General features: G+C 39.6%; 1 protein-coding gene across 1 annotated transcript in view; it reads left to right on the top strand.

The window, feature by feature from the left end:
• Positions 1 to 18,198, top strand: part of wdr70 (WD repeat domain 70) — a 65,847-nt gene that overhangs the window by 44,570 nt on the left and 3,079 nt on the right. The window contains exons 14-17 of the mRNA XM_028462131.1: positions 10,493 to 10,593; positions 10,986 to 11,065; positions 15,361 to 15,477; positions 17,926 to 18,088. Of these exons, the coding sequence (XP_028317932.1) occupies positions 10,493 to 10,593; positions 10,986 to 11,065; positions 15,361 to 15,477; positions 17,926 to 18,088 (461 nt within the window). The remainder of the gene's footprint in view (positions 1 to 10,492; positions 10,594 to 10,985; positions 11,066 to 15,360; positions 15,478 to 17,925; positions 18,089 to 18,198) is intronic.

An 18,198-nucleotide genomic window follows, 5' to 3' on the forward strand; every position in this document is an offset into this window, starting at 1 on the left:
TTTAATTCCTGTGGTGACCGGTAACACAGGTAAAATTGTGAAATTAAAGAAAAGCAAAAAACTTAATAAAGATAAAAATTTGACTACTGTAACATGTCATCAAAGAATCCACCCGTGTCTCCAGTAAAGGGTTTATAAAATAGCTCTTTTTAATGTTAGATCTCTTGTTAACAAGTCACTACTAATTAATGATATTATTTTGACACATCACTTGGACTTTTTAATTCTTAATGAAACGTGGTTGAATGATGGTATCAGTAATACTATTCTCAATGAAAGTGCACCACAAGACTATTTATTTCAATAAGTGTTGTACTTAAATATGAATGTAGACAATAACATGGACAATACTGCCAAAGAACTGTATGCTTTAATGGACACTTTTGGTCTTATACAACATGTGACTGGTCTGACACACACTCAAGGTCACACTTTGGATCTGATTATCTCTAAAGGCATGGGTGTCAAAGGCAAACTCTGGCCCGCGGGCCAACTTTGGCCCGCAGTGTAATTATATTTGGACAGTCTGTGGGAGATAAAAGCATGGACCAGTTTCTCCTGATCTTTCTGAGCCTTTAAACCTTTCACTCTGGAGATGTTCTTTAGGTGGTAGAAGCTGTTTTTGTGATAGATTTGATCTGACTGCTGAATGTAAGATCTGAGTCAATCAGAACACAAAGGTTCTTGACTTGGTCTTTAGCTTTTAAAGATCGAGACTCAAGATACTTGCTGACATCATTCCTCTTTTCCTTGTTACCAAAGACAATCACCTCCATCTTGTCATGGTTTAGTTGAAGGAAATTTTTACTTATCCAGCAGTTCACTTTATCTAAGCAGTCACACAACACCTCAATGGGACCATAGTCATCTGGGTTCAGTGATAGATATAGTTGTGTCATCTGTGTAGCTCTGATAATCAACCTTACAGTTCTGTAAAATTTCTTCTAAAGGAAGCATATAAAGGCTAAACAGAAGGGGTCCAAGAACAGAGCCCTGAGGAACCCCACAGGACATTGGTAATCTGTCGGATTCAAAGTTTCTAATGCTTACAAAATAACTTTGCTCCTCCAAGTATGACTTAAACCATTATATTACTTTTCCATTTAGTACAACCCATGTTTGCAATCTGTGCAACAAAATTGTATGATCTACAGAATGGGTGTCAAACTCTGGCCCGCGTGCCAACTTTGGCCCACAGTGTAATTATATACGGCCCGCGAGGCAATCCCAAATGACTACTAGAGCTGGCCCGCCAGTATTATAGGCAAATCCGGCGAAACCCGGAAGTATAGCAGTGCCGCCATTACTGTGTGCCTTGCTGCTAAGAAAGTAGCAGAAGTAGCATGTTGGTCCCGTTATCGGCAGCCCTGCAGGATGCTTTCATTGCTGGTGCCCTCTAATGGTTTTTCAGACTGTCACACTCTGCGTGCACGCTGTAATGGCAGCAGGAAAGATGGCGGCGCTCATAGAGTTCTCGTCGGATTTGTGTATGCAGCGCATTCACCGCTAATACTACAAATCCCATAATGCTCTGCTTTTGTTTTGGTGCGTCAATCAGGACAAGACCCAGAAAAGAAGTAGGATGTCCAAACGTTCAACTACAAACGGACAGTAGTCATAGCGACTTCACACTACAACTTTCACCGTGCTACCCCTTCCCAAAAATGGCAAAAAAAGGCAGAAAACTGGAGCTTTCTGGACAGGTGGGAGGAAGAATATCTGTTTACATATGTAAAAGACAGACCTGTTTATCTTATTTGCGGAGTCAACGTGGCTGTAACTAAGGAGTACAACATTAGACGACACTATGAAACGAAACACAGTGACAAGTTCAAGGACCTGGACATGACTCAAAAGAGACAGAAAGTAGAGGAGATGAAAAGAAGTTTGGTTTCACAACCGAATATGTTAAAAAAAGCCACATCACAAAGTGAGGCTGCTGTAGAGGCTAGTTATATTGTGGCAGCAGAGATCGCAAAATCGGCCCGGCCTTTAATGGGGGAGAATTTGTGAAAAAGTGTATGACGAAAGTTTGTGACCTTGTGTGCTCAGAGAAAAAGCAAGCATTTTCAAACGTGAGCCTGAGCAAAAACACAGTAGCTGATCGCACATGTGATCTTGCCACCAATCCATATGACCAGCTGATGGAAAAGGGAAAAGATTTCATTACATTCTCCCTTGCTGTGGATGAGAGCAGCGACGCATCTGATACTGCTCAGCTGTCAGTCTTTATCCGTGGAGTGGACTCAAATCTGTGTGTTACGGAGGAGCTATTGGGATTAAAATCAATGAATGGCGCAACCACAGAAAAGGAAATCTTTGAGGAGGTTTCCAAATGTGTAACTGAAATAAAGCTGCCGTGGGATCGACTTGTGGCATTAACGACAGATGGTGCGCCAGTGATTTGCGGTAAAAGAGTGAACTGGTGGGCAGGGTTCGGGAGAAGATGCGGGACGAGAACGCTAAAAATAACGCTAAAAAGTGTGATGATAAGACGTCCCTGTCATTGTTTCGTGAGCATTAGCAGTTGCACCATCTTCATATGTTAGCGCTGTGTGCTCGTTTTAGATCTTTGATGATATGGCCAACGTGATTTAATTTAAGTCTAAAGTTTTCATTAGTCATTTTATTTTGCCGTTTTTGTCTCTGAAAAGACTGTATTAAAATGCATTTCGTGACGTTACCTTGGTGCTAGCGTTAGCTCGGCGCTTGTGTTAGCTCACTTGTTAGGTTTCTGCAGGTTCATCATCTTCATTTTCATCTCGCTCCACTGGGTCCGACTCTGGCTCGAACATGTAAGGCTGGATGGACAAGTCTTTCGTTGTTGACATTTTGTAAATAACGTGTGAATAAAAATTTTCTGCGCCGCTAGATAATCGTATCTCTTCTATCAAACTACAAAAATGGCCGAACAGGGTGGAGCTGAACCGAGTGTCACCTCTGCAACCTGGAGAGGGGGCGCGGTATGAAGTCTCTCATTTGCATTTAGAGAGACTGCACCAAAACGAGTTGCTCTCAGAAGCACATCGGAAAATGAGTAGAAAAGGGGCCTGTGGAGCTATAATAATGAGGAATTCAGACCCAAGCATTGCAGTTCCGCTTTATATAGACCACAACTGTATGATTTATATGTAAAAAGGAAGGATTTAAATGCATGCTATGTCTCCTTTAAAGGCCGGGCTCATTTTGCGATATCTGCTGCCACAATATAACTAGCCTTTACAGCAGCCTCACTTTGTGATGTGGCTTTTTTGAACATATTCTGTTGTGAAACTAAACTTCTTTTCATCTCCTCAACTTTCTGTCTCTTTTGAGTCATGTCCAGGTCCTTGTACTTGTCATGGTGTTTCGTTTCATAGTGTCATCTAATGTTGTACTCCTTAGTTATAGCCACGTCGACTCCCCAAATAAGATAAACAGGTCTGTCTTCTACATATGTAAACAGATATTCTTCCTCCCACCTGTCCAGAAAGCTCCAGTTTTCTGCCTTTCTTTTTGTCATTTTTGGGAAGGGGTAGCACGGTGAAAGTTGTACTGTGAAGTCGCTATGACTACTGTCCGTTTGTAGTTGAACGTTTGGACGTCCTACTTCTTTTCTGGATCTTGTCCTGATTGACGCGCCAAGACAAAAGCAGAGCATTATGGGATGCTATGGGCGCCGCCATCTTGCCTGCCACCATTACAGTGTGCCCGTGGAGTGTGACAGTCTGAAAAACCAATAGGGGGCACCGACAAGTGTCAATGAAAGCATCCTGCAGGACTCCCGATAACGGGACCAACACGCTACTTCCGCTACTTTCTTATCAGCAAGGCATGCGGTGCTGCTATACTTCTGGGTTTCGCCGGATTTGCCTATAATACTGGCGGGCCAGCTCTAGTAGTCATTTGGGATTGCCTCGCGGGCCAAATATAATTACACTGCGCGCCAAAGTTGGCACGCGGGCCAGAGTTTGACACCCATTCTGTAGATCATACAATTTTGTTGCACAGATTGTAAACATGGGTTGGACTAAATGGAAAAGTAATATAATGGTTTAAGTCTTACTTGGAGGAGCAAAGTTATTTTGTAAGCATTAGAAACTTTGAATCTGACAGATTACCAATGTCCTGTGGGGTTCCTCAGGGATCTGTTCTTGGACCCCTTCTGTTTAGCCTTTATATGCTTCCTTTAGGACAAATTTTACAGAACTGTAAGGTTGATTATCAGAGCTACACAGATGACACAACTATATCTATCACTGAACCCAGATGACTATGGTCCCATTGAGGTGTTGTGTGACTGCCTAGAAAAAGTGAACTGCTGGATAAGTGAAAACTTCCTTCAACTAAACCATGACAAGATGGAGGTGATTGTCTTTGGTAACAACGAAAAGAGGAATGATGTCAGCAAGTATCTTGAGTCTCGATCTTTAAAAGCTAAAGACTAAGTCAAGAACCTTTGTGTTCTGATTGACTCAGATCTTACATTCAGCAGTCAGATCAAATCTATCACAAAAACAGCTTCTACCACCTAAAGAACATCTCCAGAGTGAAAGGTTTAAAGGCTCAGAAAGATCAGGAGAAACTGGTCCATGCTTTTATCTCCCACAGACTGGACTATTATAATGGTCTTCTGACAGGAATCCCCCAAAAGAGCATCAAACAGCTACAGCTGGTTCAGAACGGTGAAGCTCGGGTTAACCAGAACAAAGAGGTCAGAGCACATTACTTTAAAGTCTTCACTCTGGTCAGCCTCAGAATAGACTTTAAAGTTCTGCTGCTGGTGTATAAATCTGTGAATGGGTTTGGTCCAGAATACATCAGTGAGATGTTAGTCAGGTATGAACCCAGCAGGTCTCTCAGATCTATGGACACAGGTCAGATAGTGGAGCCCAGAGCTCACAGTAAATATGGTGATGCTGCGTTTAGTTGTTATGCTGCAAAGAAGTGGAACAAACTGCCAGCAGAGCTGAAGTCAGCATCCAATGTGAACATTTTTAAATCAAAGTTAAAGGCACTTTTTTCCTCTACTGCATATGATTGAGAGGGAGATTTTTGGTCATGTTGTTGAAGTAATGCGTTTGTTGATGATTTTAATTGATTTCACTGATTATTTTAAATGTTCTTATTGATTTTAAACTGTTGATTGCTTTATCATGTAAAGCACATTGAGTTGCCTTGTGTATGAAATGCGCTATACAAATAAATTTGCCTTGCCTTGCCTAGTGTTGGTGATTGTGTGACAGTTGGTGGTGTGAGTGTGTACTCGGGTGTATAGTCTACGTGTATGTGTCATTCGTCTGTCTCTGTGCGCGTCACTGTCAGTGCCTGTGTGTGCTGGTCTGTGTGCATCTTGTGTTCTTTTTGGGTCGTATGGGTGTGAGTGATTGATAGGTCAGAGAGTGGTTGTGTGTTGTATGAATGTTTGAGTCCATCAGCAGTAGAAAAGGGAGGACTTGTTGGTGTGGCTGGAGTAGCGCTTGTTTTCCTTGGGGGAGCAGGACAATAGGCGGTGTCTGCTGTGGTTTCTTGTTTGATTGAATTTGGGGGTCAAATATTAAGTATGGGGGAACAACGCTGGTTGGGTTCGGTTCACGTTTTCACTACAGTAATAATGATAATACATTTTATTTGTATTGCACTTTACATATGAAAAACACATCTCAAAGTGCTACAGGGAAGTAAAAACACCAAACATATAAAAACAGTAAAAACAGCATGTAGAAACAGTAAAAACAGCAAGAAACATATTAAGAAAATGCAATAGAGAACAGGTGGGCTTTTAGTTTGTTTTTAAAAGCCTCAATAGACTGTGGTACCCTCAAGTGGTTGGGGAGGGCATTCCACAGTCGAGGCCCTATCTCCCATAGTTTAAGATTTGTCTTTGGGGACAGTTGGTGACTGTCAGAGGAGCGGAGATGTCGAGTAGGTTTGTGACCATGGATGAGTTCTTTGAGGTACACTGGTGCATTGCCGTAGACTCACTGATAGGTCAGGAGGCAGATTTTATACTGAAGGGGAGCCAATGAAGGTTATAGAGCATAGGTGGGAAAACTACGGCCTTCGGGCCACATCCGGCCCGTTGGTCTTTTTAATCCGACCCGCCGAAGTCAAACTAAACAATTAAAACACAAACTGAACCGTCTTGTTCAATCATTTATCTCAACACCCATGGGAACCAAATGTTCTCCCATTCTCCGCTTATGCCTGCTCTTTTCCAGCCACCCAGCCAATCAACACGCAGAACACATGTAAACAAAGATGAACATTGGCAGAGAAAGCTGCACGTAATAATGATGCCTTCATGGCAATGGGAAACCACAGTATTCGTTGAATAAACTACATTGGACTCAGTCCGTTACAATATAAAAATTATGACTGCATTCATTTGACTTAGTCCTGTGATGCCTGGAAGAAAGCAGAGTTAGATTGGTCACCGCCATAACACACCCACAAAGAAGAAGAAGAAAAAGAAGCGGCAGAAGAACTTACTCATGTTAGAAGCGGAAACTTGGATATCTGGCCAGACAAACAGTTCTTCCATGTCGGATAATCAAAGTAAGCTGTTTGTTGATGTTTTATTGCGGGATCACGTGGTGTCGAGTGAATACACCTGGCTTACAAGGCAGCGTAGTGCGCCTTGGAGCCAGGTGGAGGTTGACGGAGCAAAACCGCGGTGCTGACACTGCGATACACATCTACAACAATGAGTGGCCCAAAGAAAAGAAGTCAACAGTGAGTGCTGAGTGTTTAATAATGAATGGACAAGTAAATACTTTTCACTGAAGTCCTGTCAAAGGCTGCATGCCTTATTATTTACAAAGAAACTGTTGCGGTTTTAAAGGAATAAAACATCCACCGTCACTTTTCCTCCAAACATGCTGCTAATTATGCTAATAACCATTATTAACAAATTATGTTGGAGGATTTTTTTCATGCAAATACTTTTTTATTTAACTGAGCTACTTTTACACACGCACACACACACACACACACACACACACACACTCATATATATATATATATATATATATATATATATATATATATATATATATATATATATATATATATACTGTACATAGTGTGTGTTTGTGTTATGTGAAGTTTCAAATCCCATCCCACATGTGCCCATTGCCCCCCAAATAATCCTGACAAATAACATGTTCAAATGTGTTGAACCAACAGGGAACAAGTAATATAATATTTCATAATAAATCAAAACTAAATAAACTCATTATCTGAATAAAAAAAAAAAATTAATTACATTTTTTAAAAAAATGTAAAAAGTGCAGTAGAAAACCAAAAAAAAAAGAGAAATAAATTCAGTACAAGTATGAAATGAACTAACAGGGAACAAGTATCATGTTTCATAATGCAAGTATATTTCATAAATAAATCAAAACTGAAAAACTAAATGAAATCATTTACGTTCATAAATAAACAAGTGTAAAAATACAGCAGTCCAAATATTCAGGAAACAACAACACTTTGAAATGAGAGAATGTTGGTGCTGAGGTTGTGGGAATGGATGGCGTGACATTGCCAGGTATCAGGTTAGAGCGGATAGTAGTGATTTTTGTGGGGAATGAATCAAGGAATTTATTGCACTGGTCATCTGTACAGTTATTTTGACTCAGGGCTGGAGGACTGAGAAGATGATTTATTGTTTTAAAGAGCTGTTTTGAATTCCATGGATTATTGTTGATGATGTTGGAGTAGTATTGTGACCGTGCCTGACTGAGTGATTTTGCATATGATCTTTGGTGCTCTCTGTAAGCAGTTTTATAAATGGTCAGACCAGAAGCAACGTAGCGCCTCTCAAGAGCTCTCCCAGCCGCCTTCAGTCTACGCAGCGCACCACGGAGCAGAGCATGTAAATGCTACAGTTCGTGTCTTGAGGGACGCATAGGCATCAAGAATCTCTTTCAATCCAGTATTATAAAGGTCTACAAGTGCGTCAGGGGCAGAGGGATGGGCAGATTTGGTCAGGTTTTGTAGGTCAGGTTTATGTCTTTTATTTTCCAAAAGCAGATTTTATGTTTAGGCTTATTGAGTGAGGTCAGGAGTGAGAAATCTAATGATATGGCATTGTGGTCGGATATGCCTAGATCATGTACATGGACATTGTTTACAGGGAAGTTTGTTATGATGAAGTCCAATGTGTGCCCTTTTGTATGGGTAGGGACTGTCACGAGTTGTCTGAGAGTTGTGCCAAGCTTCTAGACAGTAAATCAAATATAGTAAAACAAGTGTACAATAAGTTATGTGTGTGCAATGCTTTTTGATTAGGAATGAGCCTTGTTTTGTCCAGGAATAGAAAAGAATATTAGTTCTTAATAATAGTTTCATTTATCCATAAACAAATATACATTCAAGTAAATGGTGTATAATAATATTTCAGGATGGACCAACAGATAATATTGTATATGTTGAGGTTTGCATAGAAAGAATTAATCTTGCTGGATTTGTTCTGAGATGAAGACGAGCTGAGCTACAGATGAACCTCCAAATCCAACTCTGAAATGAGCAAGAAACATTGTTACCACATAGTTCAATAACATTACTACATGGCCATTGTGTAACAATAATGGAAGTTGTGAATACAGATCAATGAAATATTGCATCTGCTTTCAGGAATATTAAAGCATTGTTATGGTTTCCTAGCTAACCAGCAGCTAACTGGCTAGCCTGCACTAAGTTAGACGTAACGTTCATAATATGGATGAGGGAATATTGTAGCAAGCAAATATTGGTAGTAGTTTAACAACAGAGTGAAATAAAACTTACCAGGATTAGTAACAGTTCTACAGGACAAGCTTCTTCATGGCTGTAGTTCTGTTTGGTCACCCACAGTACCAGGAAACAATGTTCAATGTTTTTTGTCGGATTTGCGCTAACACGACCAGCCGCTCGCCAGCTTAAAAAATGGCTGCTTTTTTTTTTCCCGTCGATAACCCCGCCTTGCACCCACCCACTTCAGAGCTGAGCTGTAGCCCAGAAGCTATGTGGGGCCAGAGTAGCTCTGGTTTTTGGCTCCGAGAGCTGGAGCTATGTTGGTGGAAACAGAATGGCTTGGAGCCAAAACATGCACTACTTCCAAGTTAGCTCCAGCCCGGTGGAAAAGCGGTATGGTTAACCTGGTCGGGACACGGTACCGATCCATCCTCTGCGATTGCGAAAGAAAATGAAGCAACAACCACTACATCACCCACTCAGCCAATGGGGCGGTTGTAGAAATGTTTAATATACAATAAAAACAGGGTTGACAACAGGCAAAAACACATACATTCCTGGTTACAACAGCTGCGGTACTATTTCATGGCAACAAATTACTACTTTGTGGCCACAAATTAGTATTTTGTGCGCACATTATACTTAGTTGTTGGCCACAATTTAGTATTTTGTGGGCACGTTATACTTATTTTGTGGCCACGAAAATATCATGTCTGGAGCTCCGTACTTTAACGCATTAATTGCGATTAATGAATTACAGAAAAAAATAACGCACTAAGAAAATTTATCGCGTTAATTGCTTCTCTTTTTTTGCACGCGTTCCCGGTATACCCATAATACTGATGCACCGGCTACAACGGTAAAAGCTGAGGAGTCTTTGGGCGCATTAATTTTAGTTAAAAAAAACACACCGGATGGAAAACTAAAGCCGAGTTGTGTGCAAGTTGTGAAAGAAAGAGTTTGTGGATCACCGGAGGTCTTCTGTCCTCTAGCGGAGTTTTTCCACCTCAATGCTAACTATGTAGCAGCTAACACGGACAAAGGTCCTTCAGACGCTATACTAGACCGGGCAGACGGAGTGGCCCATATAATCCACACTGAACAAGATGACAGGGTTCAGAGCCAAAAAGAATAAATCCATGACTGACAAAATTAGTCTGTATAAATGATTGTTGTGGACAGTCGACCACTCTCAGTGGTAGAGGATGTTGGGCTACTACTATTAGAAGTGATTGCTTGATGTTATTTTAGCACTTTATTTTGTGATGAGCAATGTTATTTTTGATGTGCTAATTTACAGCACTGTGATTGATGGGTCCGTTTTATTTATTTTATATTATCTCAAGTTTGGTGTTCATTAATTGTATTGCTCAGAAAATTGTTCTTACTATTTATGATGACTACATATGGACCTGATGTTTTATGTCATTTTTATTTTCTAGTATTTGGAGATTGACAAAAGTACACATCAATATTCCCCTGATGGTCTAAAGTAAATGTGTCAGCAGCCCTTGAGACCAGTCTCACATACAGAGGAATGGAAATGGTTTAAATCTGTTAAAAAGAATAAATTACTTCATAAAGCCAATTTGTTATACATCAGTCTTTTGATCTGCCACAATAATGTAATTTAAATGAAAATACCTCAAGTTGAGGGCGTTTTTCAGCAATTTTTAGGTGAGATTGAAAAGAGATTCATTAATCACAGCATAATTAATTAATCACACAATATTTTTAAACTATTGACAGCACTAATTTTGCATGTGTGTCATTTCAGAGCGTTGTGCGTTGCCTATGGCACCCAAAACTAAACCAGATAATGGTTGGGACTGGGAACGGACTGGCCAAGGTGTACTATGACCCTATTAAAAGTCAAAGGTTTGTATTATTAGTTTATGGTTGTTTTTTACGTATTGTGCTTTTATGGGCACAAGAGTGATGTTATGGACCCCACTCGAAAGTTAATATTTAGGAAAATATAATATTTACATTGAACAGAGTTTCATTGATAGATGCATAGTAACTTGTCCTGTGCAGAGGAGAGATTTCATGGTATCCAAAATGAATGACAAATAAGAAATACATAACTATCACGAGAGAATGTTGGTAGTAAGATGAGGGAAGATCCTTGTGATATGAAAAAATAAAATATTATGGGAATGACTGATCTAAAAGGACCAAGTCCAGGAGAAGGTCGATCACCGACAGGTCCTCAATTGCTGCCCATTGTTGCCCAGATATCCTCATGAAGTTTACTATCCTTTTTCCAGGGGGGCAATGCTGTGTGTGGTGAAGACCAAACTTAAGGAAAAACATGCTGAGGCGCTTACACAAGAGTACATCATCACACGTAAGTTCCTACACATTCTCATTGATTGGACAAAGGACACTTCTACTCTGCTCAATCGATAACTTATTATACTAGTGTTTTTACTATGTTGAAAAATAATGTTTTAAAAAAAATTATTTCTTTTTTTTGTATTTACTCATTTTTGATCCCACTCTGTACTTAGTTGCTAGGTATGCAAAAAAATATCTACAGTATACTTGTATTAATGTACTGACTTGATGAAAAGTCAATTATTTCACTATCTTTACCACCAGCTCATCAGGATCAGGGCCATGTAGCACTAGAGTCTATTGGTGCTTACTCAGAAGACAGTGTCCGTCCGACAGGATAATTTGGGCAGGCTGCAGGGCTGACACACGCACACACAAACTCACAATCACAAACCCATATTCTCCTCCAGACACCAAGTAAGAAACGCAACACAGTGGTCATGTCTAAGAAAGATCTTAACCTCTGAAAATCAAAATTCACTCATGTATGTAATGCACCTAAACTGTGCTTGAGAAACATAGTTAGGTAACTGCTACACATGTTTTTTTTTGGCTCCAAAACATACAACTGTCTCAATCTGCTGCCTGTGACTTGTGTTACCACGTGGTTTCTTGTCACACTGAGATCACGCCAAAGGCAGCCTCCTCTCCAACCTCTGCCGGCGTGATCTCCCTGCTCGTCATACCACATGCACCGCCTCGTAACCCACCTCCTACCTGTCATCCCACCGTGTCGCTGACACACGCGGCTGTCATCTCCTCCGTGCGTGCTTCACACATCCCTTAGCCCCCGCGCTGGAATCATGACCCAACCCCAAATGAATCATCTGCCAACACAAGAAACCTGATTGGCTGCCAAACCCCAATCCAGACACTATTTATTGTTTGGGTTAGTTCTGCCTTTTCAGATGCATCATGTGATCTCATTGCCATGTCAACAAGGTGTGAAGTAGATGACATTTGACTGCCACAAGTGGTGAGTGACGCACTTGATGCCCTGGCACTGGAAAATTAAACGGGACAGGAAGCCTGTTATGGACCATTGAGAAAATCGAGGGAATCTGTTAACGCTAACCTTTTTGCTTAATGTAGCATAGAGGAGAAGAATTAACACTGAGCAGGGACAGGGCTCCTCAATGGAAAATCACTTTATCTAGCGCCTTACTAAAGGGTGTCTTTGTGCAACACATAGACAAAGACACATGCACACATGCACGAACGCAGTCTTTTTGTACACATTTAATGGCACTCAGATTGAATCGTGTACCTGTTTACTCACATTCTGGTGGCTCTAAAGGGCAGGCAGCCTTTTATTGTGGTAGTGCTCACAAAACTGTGAAACATGGCGAGTTAAACGGCTGAATCTAAACAGGCTTTAAATATTCTGTTTACGTTACGGAAGAAGAGGTGTTGCAAGAGGTCAAATGGGGCCATGTTTAGAAAAATTAATACAAAGAAATCTTAAGAGTATTAACAGACAGTCAGGCACCATAGAAAGATGTTACTTTCTACTACTTACACTGCTGATTTTGTAAGTTGGACTGATTACAAAAAGTTGAGCAGTCTATATTTTTATGGTACCTTTATTTGAAAAGAGACAGAATATCAAATAAAAGTCCAGAAAAAAACATTGTATTAAGTTGTAGATTAATTGGCCTTTTTTAATGAAAATAAGCATTTGATTCCCTATAAAAAAAAAAAAAAAAAAACATGAATTCTGGCTCCCACAGGCCGTTTCTGTGCCCGGGAGGCAATCAGACTAGTCCTCTCACTTTAAAAAGTAGTCTCACTCACTGCTCGTTACGGGTATAATAGACACCTTTCAACAGAATCAATTTCTTCCTTTCCAACCACTCCACCAGCATGGACAAGACCAAAGAACTTTCAAACAACATCAGGGACAAAATTGGAGACCTGCACATGGCTGGAATGGGGTACAAAACGATCTGCAAGAAGCTTGGTGAGAAGGTGACAACTGTTGGTGCAATTATAAGAAAAGTGCTCAATACCAACCCAAGAACACCATCCCGGCCGTCAAGCTTGGAGGAGGAAGCATTATGTTTTGAGGCTGTTTCTCTGCTAAGGGTACAGGAAAACTTCACTGCATTGAGGGGTCAATGGATGGGGCCAAGTACCGTAAGATCTTGTGCAAAAACCAATTTTCCACAGCCGGAGCACTTAGGTTGGGATATAAATGGGTCTTCCTGCGTGACACTGACCCGAAACTAACAGCCAAAACAACAAAGGAGTGGCTGAAGAAAAATTATATTAAGGTCATAGAGTGGTCTCACCAGTCTCCGGAGCTTAATCTCATTGAAAACTTGTGGAGGCAACAGCCTCGAAACCTTCAGGATATATATTGGTAGACAGCAAAATTCATGCTTTCATTTATCACAGCAAGTCTTCCAGGTCCTGAAGCATCAAAACAGGCCCAGACCATCACACTGCCACCACCATATTTTACTGTTGGTGTGATGTTCTTTTTCTGAAATGTGGTGTTACTTTTTTGCCAGGTGTAATAGGACACAGACCTTCCAAAAAGTTCAACTTTTGTCTTGTCAGTCCACAGATTATTTTCCCAAAAGTCTTGGGGTTCATCAAGATATTTTCTTGTGAAAATAAGACAAGCCTTAATGTTCTTTTTGCTTAGCAGTGGTTTTTGTCCTGGAACTCTGCATATTGGTTTTGATATGTTACTACCAGTGTTGGGCAGTAATGCATTACCGCCCCAACGTCACTTTTGACAGTAACTAGTACTGTAACGCAATATATTTCTAAAGAAATAACGCCGTTATCATTACAATATGGTGCGTTTGTCCATTACTTTGCTAGCTGCAGTGTACTTCCTGTTTACAGTGGCGCTACATATTTTTGCCGTGCCAAATGCGGTAAAACAGTAGAAGAAGAAGCATTGTCAGCGTGTTTCTGTTTACATCACGTGCGCCAATCATGGCGAGTCAATGCAAGAACAGGACGAGCTTCTCAGAGTGGAAATACGCGCATTATTTTTGTCTCCAAAAGATGCATCAGTGAAGCTAAGCTAACGCTGCGACTGGATTTTAACGGACTGTGACTGTTATCCAGGGACAGATCAGCCAAACAGTTGCACGGTATGTTGTTGTAAATAAGAAGCCTGTCGCTGCTGCTGAGTCACTGCTAACAGCAGCTCATTAGCCTGATATGTTTAGCATTGTGTAGCTGAGAAAAATGCTGTGAATTTGTTTTTCCACATTTATTTTCATAAGCTTTTTCAACAGCAGAATGTGCACCTGGAATATGCACAGCTTACTTTACATTGCTGTGCTATGGCTGAAAAATTACCGTTTTAATTTTGGAGCAGGTGTTTTGTGCTTTATATGCACATCATTTATGGTTGTTTTATAGCAGTTGATCAACAGTAGATTATTATATTATTACATCACTGATAGGAAGCTGTATGGACACAAATGACCCAAAATAAATAACACATTCTTGAATTCTAAATATCTCAAAAGTTACTTTTTCCAGTAACGCGTTACTTTTTGGTGTAAGTAATCAAAATAGTAACTGAGTTACTTTGTGAATGAAGTAACTAGCAATGGTAACTAGTTACTTTTTTTCAGTAACTAGCACAACCCTGGTTACTACAATGAAGGACAAATGTTTGAAACCTGTTAAAATTTTCTTCTTTGCGCTGCTGTTTTACTCAGGGATATGAACAAAGTTTTGACTCTTGCAAATTCACCCAATGCTAAACATTATCCAGCCATGGCTGAATTCGATCAACAAATACCTAAGGCTGGAATATATATCGAGATTCAAGATATATCAAGGTTTCTATTATAGAAAATTACAATATTGCCCATATATATATATATATATATATATATATATATATATATATATATATATATATATATATATATATATATATATATATATATATATATATATATCATAGCTTGCTTAGTTTTTAAAGGGACGTATTATAACAATTTTTCACCTTTTAAAGCTATTCTAATTTTTTGGAAAGGGTCTGTACCTGCAAATAAATATTAGATAGAATAAAAGGGTGTATATTAATGAAAGCAAATTTTGATTATGCTGTTGATTTATCCAGAAATGCATCAAACTCATAGAGACCTTTAGCCTGTAATGAGAAATAGTTTGATTGGCCAGCAAAACTTGTTTTTGGGTCAATAATAACGAGGCATAACATGCTTTTAATATACCAGGCAAACGAGGAGACAATGAAAATGCTTTTTCAGATTTTTATGAAATTGGTGTATGATGGCTGTGATGTGTTGTTATTGTTTGTGTCTACAGCTCATGCCTTACCCATGTTCAGAGAAGCGCGCCAGCGGAGTACACGCAAACAGCTGGAGAAAGACAGACTTGACCCAAAGAAATCCCACAAGCCTGAGCCTCCAGTGTCCGGACCAGGTAAAGTGCACGCAGCAAAATAACTTTGCCTTGATAGCTGATTTCAAAGTGCATTATAAGTTTGTTTGAAACAGATGTGCAGCTCCACTCCACTGATGTGTTCTGTGTTATGCAACTGGGCTGATGTGGAGCTACAACAGCATCCAACTGACCTCCTGGCAATCATTGTAGTCTGCTGCAGCTTTGCTGTTGTTTTAATTACTGGGGGATGCATTTTGAACTCAAAGTAATCTAAATGCATTGATCTTATTCTAGTGGAAAACACATCACAATTTTATTGCGACATCTTAGTGAAAAATATTTCTGAGCATGTTGTTAAACCAAACACCAAAAGAATGTATTGAAAATGTCTATAAGAGAGGATTTTGAAATAAATCAAAATAACGTACATATTTTTTATCAATAAATATGTATCAAGAAAAAGGGGCGATAGACAGTGCCTCTAAATTTAAAGTGTGATACTGTATGACAATTAAATGAATGGAATTTATCTTTAGTGTCATTTTTACTGCAAATTAAGCCTGATCTCAGAAGATCAGAAGTCGGATAAAGGTGATATAATTCAGATTTGATTTAAGATATTAGCTCAAAAATAATTCTTGAATTATTAGTATTATATTATAAATACATGATCTCGAATTGACTCTCAAATTTTGTGAAGTTATAGATTTGAGAATAGCCTCACATAGCATACGATCAGATGTTGTCAGACTGTATCCAGAGGTTGTTTCAGATCAGAGTATGGAATGATGGGGAGCTTTATGTTCACAAAAACAAAGAGCAGAACTAATGCAAACTATGAGATGTTTCAATGTATGAAGTTATTATTATCCCCCGCTACACAGTGTGAAATGGTAAATGGACTTGATTTATATAGTGCTTTATCACCACACTGAAGCAGTCTCAAAGCGCTTTACATATCAGCTCATTCACCCAATCACTCTCACATTCACACACCAGTCGGCCAGGACTGCCATGCAAGATGCTAGTCGACCACTGGGAGCAACTTAGGGTTCAGTGTCTTGCCCAAGGACACTTCGACACATAGTCAGGTACTGGGATCGAACCCCCAACCTCTCGATCAGAAGACGATCCACTACCACCTGAGCCACGGTTGCCCGAGGATATAGGTTTGAGCTCTCTCCGTCTGAGTTAAACGGGACAACTTTTCTTAGAAACCGTTTAAGATGCGACAACCAAATTTGGTGTGTGGACGCAGGGTATCAATACCTTGATGGAGTTCGAAATGGAGAAGTGCGCAAATATTTTTTCCAGAGTTATTGCCCTTTTTTTTTTCGTTTTTTTTTTCCTCTGTTTGGGTTGCAGTATCTTCAAAGGGGACAGCTTTTCTTAGAAACCCCTTAAGATAGTTAGTTGTTTTGTATTGTGATGTGATAATATTTTCTTATGTATACATCGTTTAGGAAGAGGTTGTGAGTTAGAATGACAACCAATCTGGCGTGGGATGTTGATGACTACGTCTTTTTGTTCTGTGGAATGGATTCGAAACAGAAAATAATGAATGTCAAACATATGTAAAAAACAAAAAAGATAATTATAAAGCACAAAACTGTGGTATGAACACATGATGTGTCTGAGATCTTGAATAGACAAAGGCTCTCTTTATGAATTTGTGTTTAATTATGTTTTTTATCTTAGCGTTTGTATGAAGCTAAAGGAAGCTGAGTAAAAGATGGTCTGTGGAATTAGCAAATATTTCAGCCTTTATGGTCCTGTTATTGTTCTTTTTCTTGATTGTTTTGGTGTTAATGCAGAAAGAAGACGTCTATGTGGTTATTGGTTAGTTATGATGAGGCAACAAGTGAATATATGTGAATATTTCTGGAATTCTATTTGATGGATTTCTTCCTCTATGACACACATGCTGTCGCTCATTAAAACACAGAAATGGTTTTGCTTTGTAGCTCCAAACTGCAAACTGCAAAAAGCCCTTAGTAATTAAAAAAAACCTAATAATATGACAGTTCAGAAAAGCTGTTGTAAAAGGCAAATCCCGTCACGTCTCCAAGCAATGAAACCTTTTAAAGCACATAATACATATTAACAATTTAAAAAAAAAAAATGAACTATTATTGTTTAATAGTAGGACAGTGTCTATCCAGTGCACATTGAATAATATGACTAATACAGATGTGAGGAAATAATCCTTTAATATGTTTTTGTTGCCCTGGCGATAGGCTGCACATACAAGGATGAAACCTCTACTTAACCTTACATCTGTTATCTGTCCTTTGATGCACGCTTGTGTCGCTATGTTGTGTGTGTTGTAGTAGATTATAGTAAATCTGGGAAAATGACATCATCTGACTTCATCAAATATGTGCCAGTAAACGTTTGCCCCTGCCTATTAATAATAATCACATGTAGAGAAGGGTTGCTATGGATGAATTCCTTCCTCAATAATATGTTTTTTGTTTAAATTTCTAGGTCGAGGAGGAAGAGTTGCTGCACATGGTGGCACTCTGTCTTCTTTCATTGTGAAGAACATCGCTTTGGATAAAACCGACGACAGCAACCCACGTGAGGCCATCCTACGTCACGCCAAGGAGGCGGCAGAGAACCCGTTCTGGATCGCCCCGGCCTATACCAAGTAAGAGTGAAAGAGTGCTGAGGCTCTCTCCTAAATTGTTTGTGTCTGAGCTCTTGTTCTCAGACGGTGGGAGATGATTTTCTCTGCGTGTGACATTGTTAAAAAACGTG

Source organism: Gouania willdenowi, chromosome 12 (genome assembly GCF_900634775.1).
Source record: "Gouania willdenowi chromosome 12, fGouWil2.1, whole genome shotgun sequence".
Taxonomy (NCBI): Eukaryota; Metazoa; Chordata; class Actinopteri; order Blenniiformes; family Gobiesocidae; genus Gouania; species Gouania willdenowi.